Source organism: Dermacentor variabilis, chromosome 9 (genome assembly GCF_050947875.1).
Source record: "Dermacentor variabilis isolate Ectoservices chromosome 9, ASM5094787v1, whole genome shotgun sequence".
NCBI lineage: Eukaryota > Metazoa > Arthropoda > Arachnida > Ixodida > Ixodidae > Dermacentor > Dermacentor variabilis.
In genome coordinates this window covers 76,485,112-76,497,437 of record NC_134576.1, presented here as the reverse complement: position 1 = coordinate 76,497,437, position 12,326 = coordinate 76,485,112, and the positions used below count along the sequence as shown (strand labels likewise).

The 12,326-nt window shown below is 48.0% G+C and overlaps 1 protein-coding gene across 7 annotated transcripts in view; it reads right to left on the bottom strand.

Annotated features, from left to right (window-relative positions):
* Positions 1-1,477: 1,477 nt before the first annotated feature.
* LOC142556998 (uncharacterized) overlaps positions 1,478-12,326 on the bottom strand; it is a 36,875-nt gene continuing 26,026 nt past the window's right edge. For all 7 annotated transcript variants that reach the window (XM_075668509.1, XM_075668505.1, XM_075668507.1 and 4 more), the window contains 3 exons: positions 9,709-9,959; positions 6,897-7,002; positions 1,478-1,684 (listed from right to left, as the gene is read on the bottom strand). In XM_075668509.1, coding sequence (XP_075524624.1) covers positions 6,919-7,002; positions 9,709-9,959 — 335 coding nt within the window. In that variant the 3' untranslated portion in view covers positions 1,478-1,684; positions 6,897-6,918. The remainder of the gene's footprint in view (positions 1,685-6,896; positions 7,003-9,708; positions 9,960-12,326) is intronic.

The following is a 12,326-nucleotide window of genomic DNA, read 5'->3' as shown; positions in this document are numbered from 1 at the left end:
ATCACCTATCTTCCAGCATCGCGATATCTCGATATCTTATGCGAGTAAGGGAACACCGAGACTCGTTTGTCGTCTCTGGGAGCGCAGTCTGCTGGTGCTCTGTCTCCCAGCTTGATTTTCTTTCATATCTTTTCCGCTGCAAACTAGCAGAAGCTTGTGGCACCCGTCACATGTCATGCGGGAGGCCTGCCCAATTGTACTGCGCGTTAAAGAGTCGAAGCAAGACATATTTAGGGCATTTGTGAAGCGAAGATTTACAACGCCCAGTTTTACCAGCTTGGAATGCGCCGGCAGATAAGTGGCTGGTACCCTCTGGGCTCGTGCACCCCGCACCGATGATCTCGAGAGATACGAAGTCGCAAATTAAAATTCTTAACGAGGCACCAGTCGGTAGTTCTCCCCCAAATACAGGGCCGACAGTTACGCGGAGCCATGCTATTCCCAGTCACTCGCCAAAATATTGGAGGGGCACCAGATTAATTACGGTGTTGCTCGTGCTGTTTAAGAGTCCGATGCGCGCTCTGCGCCGATGTAAAAAAATTCGAGGCGTAGCTGGCGCGAGAGCAAACATTCAGGAGCCAAGAGACCCGTGTCGTACGACCACGTTGGATATTTCATGCACAGGGCGACGCCACACGGGGGGTATTCTGCAACCGTCCACCGAGCGGATATGCCCATTTAGTCTTGTGGACGTTCCGATTGGCTGCGCTGCGGTCAGGAGGAGTCAGGCGCTCACAGCCAATCATCACTTTAGTAGCCCATTACCCCACCCCCTGGTGTAATTTCCTCAAAGGCGCTACTTAGAAGCCAGCGTGAAAACAGAAGCGCTAGAAGTGTCCATAGTGTCCATGAATGTTCACTTCATTTAATGTTCACCTCCCTGTTAAGTCAATCTGCCGAAAACGACCTGGAACGTCGAATCCCGTACGCTATCACTGCACTCGCGTACAACTGTGGCAATGAGCCTTGCGGAGGCAAAGACTTTTTATAGCGCTTTTTCCGCTTTCTCTTCCCCTCCCCCCACCCCCAGTGCAGGGTAGCAAACCGGATGCTCTTCTAGTTCATCTCCCTGCCTTTCCTGTCCTTTCTTTCTCTCGTAAAGAGTCCTATACGCTGATTCACGTAAGCTTAAACCTGGAGAAGAGAAAATGTACGTTCAGTCTGTACGACGGAAGAAACTGAAAGCGCTGTCAAACACTGCCCGGGTACTTGGCGCCGTAACGCTTGGGTAGAGGCTGAGACCCTGTAGTATGGTATAACAACCGTATACCTGCATATTTCCCTTCGCTCCCACGAACAGTTGCCGATAAGTACACAGCCTTGCAGCAAGCATTTGTTCAATGCACCCCAGGTCACGTGACGCAACAGACTACTGGCGTCCGCGCAGAAACTCTCGTCCCGAAATTATCGCGCTTCATCTTCCGAGAGGTTGTGCCCAAGCTACCGAAACTCGTCCGCGGAAAGAAATCCCGAGAAAAACGATGAAGAGAGTTTATTATATACACAGGTTTTTAGTATATTTACAAAAACAGAATGAACGAATCACGTGAACGCAAGAAACAATGTGAGTGAATTAGATGAAACGGGTCTCCGCGTTCCTCTGGGAAACCAGGCTCGAGCGACGTTCGTTCGTAACGCCATCTCTCGTATCCACCGGCGTCCACGTGGCATTAGTTGAAACGATCTGCAAAGTAAAACAAAAACAGGATGCGGCAGGATTTTTAGTCAACGACGACGTCCTTTAGGTAACTTTACCAAAATGAGCGAGAAGAATAAGGAGGAATAGGTGGTGTGCAACACCACGCCCAAGTAACGACTCGGGTAACAGAAGCAAATCTCGAAGGCTATGCTTTCGGTAACTGCATGCGCCAGAAGCGATTGCGGAACCGGAAAGACGTCATCGATGCCATATTTCGAATACCACCTATCGAGAGGGCTCGGTTTTTGTTGGTCCCAAGCAGATGAAGCCAACAAACGGCGAAGCCATGTATAGGGTAAATAGCTGTTATTTTCAATTGAAGTACAGGGTGCTGCATATTTCGCTGCGTATGTATGAAAGAAAAATGGTTTCGCGCTCACCGCTGCACTGTTCCTGCTGAAATTTTTTAGAAGGATCGCATGTTGGAGTCCACATCATTCAGTGCAACACTTGCCACGGTTGACTGCCTGGATTTTAATTGCAAATGTGCCTGTACTTACGGGGTTGCAAGCTGATGCCGCGATGGCGCAATCATAAAGTTGTTCGCTACCTGCCGGCAGCTGCAGAAAGCATTTTCAATTCAGTCTATTTTTCTCTTCGACAGAGAAGGAGACAGGACTAAAAGCTCGTAAGCTTGACAGAATCGGAAGCTTGACAGTTGCGCATGTTCGAATCTTCATTCGAACATGCGCAACTTAATAAATCCAGTTAAAATGCGCACTTGCAACACGATCCAACAACGAACTGCTTCACGACCAGACTAATATACAGTACCCTGCGAAATAATCTTAGTCCGGCAGGCATAAGAGTGGTTTTGCCAATATTTAACGACTCGTGAGTAAACGAAGTTGTGCGGAGCATACGGAAAACGGCTCGAGTAATTTACATAACTCACACATGCCTACACTTTGGCACAATTTAATTTTTTTTATATACTAAGGTATTCAGAAGCTTCAGAACGTACATAGCAGCAGTTATTTCATCAAAACTTTTGTTGTAACTGCCGGTCTGGAGTTTTCATACATATGGGACACTATGCAAACGCGATCCGTATTAGGCGTGATAAAATATAAAACCTTTCGTGCGAATTCCTTTGTCAAATGCTTTTTGCAAGGCATGGCAGTTTTCTTAAAGCAGTGTAAAATAGTTCGTTTGTTAAAGGAGTCTGACAACGTGAGCCACGAAGCCATCCTAGCGGGCCTGGACGGCCTAAACTGTGGCAGGAGGGTTTTCGGCTACGTTAAAGCTTTCCTCTCCAACAGAGCAGCTACGATAGGGCTAGGAGAACTCCGCTCGGAGAAGTTCCATACCCCCAACAATGGAACCCCCCCAGGGATCGGTCATTTCACCAACGTTATTTAACATAGCAATGATCGGCCTTGCGAAACAACTCAAAGAGATCGAGGGCATACATCATGCCGTGTACGCCGACGACATAACCATTTGGACCAACACGGGATCACTTAAAGAAAAAGAAGAAAGACTACAAGAGGCTGCGACCTGCGTAGAGAACTACGTGAGGGCAAGAGGGCTAGCCTGCTCCACCGAGAAATCTGAGCTGCTCAGAGTCTGGAGAGGGAAACAGAATCGCACGGTCCCGACTAGCGACGAGCTCAAGCTTTGCGTCTACCTTGAGGGAAAACTAATACCGGAGAAAACGCTCATAAGAATTTTGGGCATGTGGATACAGTCGAATCAACGCTGCTCACACATTCTTGCTCTACTCAAGACATCAACTCTACAAGTCGCTCGCATGATAACGCGCATCTCCCACAGACGCTCAGGCATGCGAGAGGAAGACACGCTAAAGCAGGTTAGGAGTCTGGTCATCAGCCGGGTTACCTACAGTCTCCCGTAGTACAACCCAATCAAGAGCGAAGTTCAGCAGATAGACGCCATCATACGCAAGGCATACAAAACCTCGCTCCACCTACCACGATGCACATCCACGGAAAAGCTCTTGGCACTAGGACTTCATAACACTTTCGAAGAACTCAGAGAGGCACAACATGTTGCTCAGCTACGCAGACTACAACAGACTCCGTCTGGCAGGGAGCTTCTGCAGAAGTTGGGATGCAGCGAACAGATGCAAGAAACCCACAAAGAACCGCGACTATCCCGGACAAAATACGAAACACAATCAAGGTGGCTCCCATTCCCAAGAACATGGACCCCAACGTACACGAAGAACGCAGGAAGGCGAGAGCCGAATACATCCAAAAGTCACTAGCTTCCCAGGCAACAACGGTATACGTGGATGCAGCCACATACACCAGAAGGGCGAGACAGACCAACCCAACGCAGTAGCGGTGGTAATAGACTGATATTCGAGAAATCTTTAGCGCATCTCTACGGGACTGCACGGTAGTCGAGGCTGAAGAAGCGGCCGTCGCTCTAGCGGCAGCGGAGGGCTATCGGACTAGGCGGTCCTTAACAATACTAACAGACTCCCAAACAGCATGCCGAAACTACATGTTAGGCGTAATAGGTCAGAGCACTCCGCATACTCCGCTCTGAAGATCCCCACACACAAAACCCAGAAAAAGAACAATTAGACACACGATAATGTGGACGCCAAGGATACACTATATACCGAGCACCCTCCGCCAATGACCTCGAGGAAACCGAGCCAGTCCCCAGAGAATACTCTGCTATCCTGAACCACTATAAGGGCAGCAGGAAGCGGTACCTCTCGCCGCATAGCTCTCACTAGAGAGGACTCCGTAGCTTGGAGGCTGCTACAAAAGGGTGCATATCCGAACTTAAACACCCTCAGTAAAATACAACCCACACAGTACACTGACAAATGTCCATGGTGCCAGAAAACACCCACGCTCTACCATATAGCGTGGGCCTGCCAGAAAACAAATGCGGCACCAATACCAAATCCGAGTGCGGAGCAATGGGAAGGAATGCTCTCCAGTGACCGTCAGGATGTCCAACTAGGGCTGATCCGACGGGCCCAGCTGGCAGCAGCATCCTGCGGAGCCCTGGACTAGGGGCAGACGGCCATTGCCAAGATGGAAGACACCATCTGACTCCGCGAAATTCATAAAATTGTCTAGAGCTCAATAAACGTTTTTCCTCCTCCTCGTTTGTCCTGAAGAGTCAATGTTTTCACACGGGCTAAATCAATTTTCTGTTTTCGGCAAATACTGTTGGCCCTTTCCCTGCGATTATTGACAGCATTAAGCCTTCTGGTATGAGACTGATGCGTATGAAATGTGACCGGTCCTGTACAGCTGGAACGCATTGTTGACACACATCAAAAAGATTAAGGAAGTAGAGAAGAATAGCACCTCTTTGCCTATATTATAGTGCAGTGTTCTGGTCCATTTCCTCCACTTTGCCTTTGTTAGCCCTACATCTGGTGGTTATAATAGATTTTACTTTTCACTACGACATTTCAGTAGCTTTCTTTATAGTGTCTCATTTTCAGTTGTTTACATTACACACCGTGAGCGTTGTACACGACTAAGGCAGTTTTGTAGGGCTTACAGTGATAAGCTATTACGCCAGAATTAGAATCAACATACACATTATAAAGTTTCAACGTTAATATACGAGTCTCAAAGGCACACTAAAAAGCGAGCTCCTGAAAACTTGCTATGCATAGTAGTTTCCCCTATCTACAAGAAAGATGGCCACCTAATCAGCGAACAAAATTCCAAAGGCATCTCTGTGGTCATGGTTGCTTCTTCATGAAGTTGCGTGCCTCAAAACTTACGCGCTATGAAAAAGCGTTCAGCTGTCGCTTGCTTTTACTTTCTACGAAATTCTGGACTTTATGCTGGTGACTTAATGATAACCTTACCATCACTGCTTTGCAAAGTTTTGCTTACTGTTTCAGCCGGAAAAGTGCTGTGCATCGAATAATTCATACTAGTGGCTTACTCATCACTGATATGCTCATCATTACTGCTGCTGGATGACTTTCAGACGGAAGAATGTAAACGGATTGTGCAAGAAAATAATATACTACCGACTCACGAGTATTGCAAGATGGATGCCATGTATCCGACCTCTTGTACTCACGGTTTAAAAAAAAAAAAAGTTCACCGATGATTTCGATACTCTCTAATGCTAAGTTTGAGCGCAGCTGTATACGTGCTTTCAATTCGCCATACATTGGCTGGCGTGGGCAATATCTCGTGCGGCACGTTGGAGCGAAGTGTGATGCGACTGCCTCACTAATCTGGATATGGCTAAAGCCAGAGCATGGGTGACGCGCAGGTGCGATTCGCAGCAGCCGACAAATCTAGCAGACGACGCGCGCTACTCTGGCGCCATCTTGTAGGAATCGTCACCGCTCCCTACTCTCGGCTTTCTTCCTCGCACCTTTCATCTGCTGCGATACGCGTTCGCTTTCAACTCGCTGCGCTCATTCGCTCGGTTACGCCGCCGACGCAGAAACGGGAGCCTGAGAGCTGCGCTGTAATATTGAATTGCGTGCAGAAGGAACATTACATAACACCTTATCAGAACCCAACTTGCGCTTGGTTGTAAAATTATGTCAAGCGTGAACAGCAGTGGGGAGCCGCTGAATTCGTAAGACAACGCCTCCAGTCGTGCGTCAGTTCTCATTTCAGGAAAACGACGTGCAGCCACGACCGTGTCTTGAGCAGATAATCTGCGTTCGAGGCGACACTCGCACCCACATCTGGTCATTCCAAGAGAGGCACAGCTCCCGTAAGGAAACACGCATAGGCGGTGGGGCAAGATTTCCTCTTTTTGTAAGTAATGTAAAACGACTATAGTAGAGACATCTTGTGATGTCGTGCATGCGCAGGCAGAATGTTGGAAACGGTACTGCGATGCACATTTACAAATTTCGTAGCTGCTAACACCACTACGACTGTACAAATGAGTAAAACGTAGCCGCCAGTTACGAGGAAGGTTCTGTGAAATTCAGTTAAACCTAGCTTCACAAGATCTTTCCACGAGCGCTGCTCAAATATAGTTTATTTACTACGGGCTTCTAAGGGCCCAAGTCGAATAATTGTTTAATCCAAAAACATCTCGCCAGAAAATAAAACTCTGCAAAATTAGTAAACAATACGATATACCCACTTTGCAAAGAAAACTTGAGGGACTAAACCTTGATTTTGAAGCACTCCAACAGAAACAGTATATACAACACAGGTCAAATTAACGAAGACACAATAGTGACAATTCAGATATTGCAACTTGAGCTCACCGCATTATGAGGAGCGAAACAGTCAGGGACACGTATTGAAAGTGTACTTGAAGTCGTCGATGGCAACCCAGCCCGGCTTTCCGTTCGTGTAGGCTTCGATGAAGAACTGCAAGCGAGAGGGTGCACCAGCGTTAAAAACCACTTGGATGCAGCCAACCGGCACCATCCCGAAAGCAATGGCACCATCACGTGTGTTCGAAAGCCACGGTGCCGATTGTGGACCCCAGCCCTATCGGCTCGGCCCTCGGAGCCAATAATTTTCCCACGGCGGTTCGTTTCGTCGACTTCGTTTGCCAACATCGGCTTACGGACCAAAAGCTATGCGCCTTGACACCTGCTGGACACGTGGGTACAACGTGGCACGAACAGTCGCTCCCACCCGGATTTTCGAGCGTTTGCTGTAACGAACTTTTGCTCCAATTATGAACACAAGTATGGAGGCGAGCACCTTGCCTCCATTCGGGCGACATACTTGCGCGCACACATATTTCCTGATGCAGATCTGTTAGCCAAGTTTGAAGTCGTCGCCGTGCTGAAGGCGAGATGCGAACGAAGTCGCAAGGTTCGTTCGCAAGCATTTCTAAGTGCTGTGCACTGCACTGTTTGTGATGCACACGTGATCTGATATGAATTACTATATGCGTGATACATATACTATACATAAACAGCCTTGAACGAATCCAAGGCGGGCTGTCCGGTTTGCGCACAACAAGTTTTCTCCCTTTTGGATTTTACCTGCATGAACGAGATCTTACGACATTCCGTTGCTTGGGTTGCACAGGAAAAAAATTCATCATAATCAGCCTATCTTATGTGCGCTGCAGGACGAAGGCCTCTCCCTGCGATATTGAATTACCCCTGTCCTGCGCCAACGGTTGGGAAAAAAATTATTTGATATTTATTTCCCGACTACTCAGTAACACTCACTAAAGAGGGGACCCCACAATAATCATTTACCTCCTATTTTGCCCGAACTAACATATTTAGGTATTTCTTTCCCACGCATCATTGTTGACTGGAATGGCTTAGCTTTCCGGCAATCGCATTAGCACTTCTAATTCTTGCGTTCACACATTGTGCCTTGTGTCCGCAGTACAAACAAACAAGCAAGCAAACAAACAAACAAACAAACAAAACATGAGCTTTAACGCACCAAAGCCTTGCAACACGCGGAATATTAGGGATGTCGTATTAGGGGCTCCGGATAAATTTCGACAACCTGCAGTTCTTCAGCGCACACCTCAATCTAAGCGAAGGTTCGCTTTTGCATTCCGCCCCCGCCAGAACGCGGCCGGTATTCGAACCCGCGTCCGCGCGCTCAGAAAGCCACCGAGCAAGCGCGGTAGGTAGAGTTAAATTATCTCAGTTCTGGCATAGTTTTTTTCCAGTCACTACAAGACTTTTTTCGTTTATGATTTTTAGGGAGCAGGTGCTTTAGCTGCAAACTTGACTTTATTAGTTAACTAGTAACGGTAAAACAAACGCCAATTCCGCATCGGAATGGCCGGCAGACCGACATACGACAACCGCGGCCACGAGGAGCCAATTGTGCATCGCCATTGTGAATGCCGTGGCTTCAGTTCGCCTAGAAAATAACTCGACTACGCAAGATAGACTGGACACAGTCGCCTATGTCGGAAGGGCGAATCCTCAGCCTGTACGCTCACCAACTTCTCTATCCCTCTCATTTTACTCCCGTCTCCCTGCCCCAAAGCCGAGCTGCAGGTCAGAACTTTCATTCTAGGCCGACCTCTCAGATTTTTCCACCATGATAAATGTCTACTCGGACTCTGGTCCAAATAGTCAGCAGCACATGCAGAAGGTGTTGAATGCGCTGTTGCGCTTCTTAAAGACGTGTGCACAGAGTGCACAAACAAGTTAGGCGCTACATCGCACTTAATGGTATAGTTTTCGTTTTTGTGTGTATGTTTCGCCTTATTTCGTCTCTCCTATCACGTTTAAGGAAAGACTATACATTGAATCAGTTTGGACTCAAATTGTGCTCTTTCGAAAACCCAATTTGCAATAATTTCGTGGCATGGAGCTGCTTGCTGCAAAGGAAGAATGAAGACAAAAGTTCTAGCTTACTGAACTTAGTGCCGAAACCGCGAAACCGCAAGGTCGGTATACTTCCCTGTGACGTCACGAAGAAGAAGTCTGTGGGCTCGATTTTTTCATTTTTGATTAGTCACAACTATATGAAGAAAGCAAGCAATGAAGCCGGATAAAGCACAGTGCAGTGGTACGTTTAAATTAAATCTATAAATAACTTCGGTAAATATGAAAGCTCACGCAGGAGGGAACCGAGCACACAGCTTCTGCATTAAGCATGCCGTGCATTGCTAACTGAGCTTCCACGGCGACCATTCTCTCGTAGTTTCCCGGGCGCGTACGAGGTTTCGCGCGTGCACGTGCGCGCACATGCAAGGAGGTGCAATACAGCGAGGTCTTGTCTCCAGGAAGGACAAAAAAGAATATCTATAAACGGGCTTTTTTAGGCTTGTAGCGCAGCTCAGGAAGAGCAAAAAGGAAGGTGGAAGGGGTAATGAAAAGGTACGGAGAACAGAGTGAGCGCTAACTTCTCCGTTCCCTTTCGTTACCCCTTCCACCTTCCTTTCCGCTCATTCTGAGCTGCGCTACAAGCCTAAAAAATGTCATGACATACCAGCTGGCCCAAGTTGTCACGCTTTTGACCCGTAAACGGGATACGACAGTCAAAGAAGGCTTCGCCACACAAGACGCAAAAAATGAACAAAGAGGAAAAGAAGAAGCGCCTTCCGCATTTTCCAAACGCACGGAGCAGCAGCCTCACCCGCAGGTCCTGGTGAACGGTCATGTTGATGGCGAACGTCCGCCAGGAGGGCTGCGGATACTGCTCGAGAGAGAAGAGCGGCCGGTTGCCGACGTCCTGGGCCACCACCTGAATGCGCTCGGCGCCCGGGCCGATCAACGCGTACGTGAGGTTGAGGCACACATGGGAGTTCGGGTATCCCGGCAGGTACGGGGTGATCAGTCGCGACACGCCGGCCGGAACGCGCCCCGCGTCCACCGCCATGTAGAAGCCTGCACGGAAGGGGTAGTTTTTTAGCCTGGACCACTTTGACAGCGACAACTGCTAGGCCCATGGGACCCCTTAAAGGATCTATTAAGAGCAGCACTGAGCTGGTACATAATCAATTTGCATACATATGTACACAGTACGTATATATGTATACCTATATACACGCCTATATACGCGCCTACATACGCGCCTACATACATACTTATATACCTTCAGAGCCATATGGCATTTATAGGTGTCGATTCCAGACTTGTACGTAACGAATAACATGTCTCTAATTACATTAATTTATTACATTTTTTCCGTAATTTTGCAATGTCACTGTTTGCTCGATAGCGCTCACTGTAATTCAATTACTTTTCTTGCATTAACCGATTGCACGTAACTAGGTACATCAATGATGGGACAAGCAATAACACGCGACGCCGATTCGGAAAGCTCAATACTGCGGCAACTGCAGGGTAAAGACACGAGATCGCGTCACTCCGCAGATTCGCGGTATATTCAGACGGCCCAGCCAGGGTGGGGGGTGGGGGGGGTCTCAGTATTCGGTTTCGTGTTACCAGAACGCTCGCTCCACCGGCTGACAAATTGAACCGGTTAGGTATACGTCACGCGCTCAGCAACGGCCACTTATAAAAACCTTAATGCGTGGAAATAAAATACGGAAATTTTTTTTCAACTTTTCATTGAGCGCCCTTCAAGTATCGGCAAAAACGAAGCGCTGCGCTTCATAGAGAACCCAGCCCAGATGACAGCTACCCGTATACGTTACAACATCCCCCCCTCCCAACCCCACACAGCGCGCACATCGAGGGAGTTTTCAGTGTCGCTACCCATTTGTTCACAAGCAAAACGAGGGAAGATGACCGGCAAATTAAGGTGGAAAAAAGTTGACCGTTTCAGCAAGCCGGTGGTTCGAATACTGGAATGTGCGCAGAATAAAGGATTGAAGAAAAAACATGATGTAACGGATGATGTCGGTTACTGAGCACAAGGGCAAATATTCGCGCCCGAGTCACAACGACGTGGATTTAGCTAAAGTAAAGGATTTGAAGATTGGATTGGACAAACTTTAACAGAAAGTCCTGCAGGACGCACGTCAGCGCGCGTCTCCCACGCAGGGACCGACAGGAAGTACCTGGCGGCCGCTGCGCGAGCCTGCTGGACGGCCCATTGCTGGTCTTGTAGGAGCGGGCTTCGTATCCTCTATCCCGTCTCCCAGAGTAGGGGCGGCCAACCAGACGCATTTCTGGTTAACGTCCCTCTCTTCTCTCTTTCCTCCTCCTCCTCCTCTGCCGAAGTAATCCTGTGCTTTCCGACACGTTTTATAAAAAATTAAAAAAATTAAAATAAACCAATCCAGTACTCTCTCCTCGAAATTCTAAATGTGGACCTACAGAAAGCCGGTCGGAAGCAATTATTTCTCTGCTACTCCGCTGACTGCCACAGAGAATGCAGCACCTGAAGAGTTCGCTGGCGCCTCTAGCTGTTGATACTGCATGAAACGGCGCAAGAGTTTCTGCCCATAAAATATTGGCCCGGCGCCGATGCTACGCCAGAGAGAACATGCACCTGAACTACGATTGGCCGACTCGCTATGATTGGCCGACTCGCTGTAAAACAGCACAGAGCAGAAAATTTAAATGAAGCCAGCGGTAAAAATCGAAAGGTAGGATAGAAAAATAAAGGAACAACTCGGTCTCAACACACCAACACCGGGGACACCAAACACGTGATGCAACAGGAAGACATCTATAGCCTAACACATGTGACCGTGTGACTTGCTCGGACAATGACTTCGCGCAAACTGCTGGCAAAGACTTCGTGCTTCTACTTGCTTAAAATATTGGAAGCACCCAACCACACCTTAAGTTCCGTACGGTGTATGTTGGGAATAAAGCCCTGCTATGAGAAATTATTGAAAGAATGCTTAAAAGGACGTTCAGCTAACGAGTATACTCAGTTTCGAAATTTTCAGTAGAAGGATGAGAACAGGGCGCTTCGACATCCAGTCGACTCTCGAAGGTGTTATTCGTAATGCATAGGCTGCCTAGACCGTTCCCTATTAGCGCCTAGCCAAGTGCTACCGTAGATCGGTCCTGTAGAGAGCACATACAGTAACTAACCACAACTATGTACGGTGCTTCAATGTGCTCCTCCGGAGCATATTGAGGCACCCTAGCCATAACCAAGGGGGCATAGAAGCAAGTCTAAATAGCGCTTGGAACTAGGTTCCCTAGCCCGACTGTGAGCCCTAAATGAACCGTGGAAACACGCACATAGTCTTCAAACAAAAAATATGGGGTTTTACGTGACAAAACCACGATCTGATTATGAGGCACGCCGTAGTGGGGCACTCCGGAAAT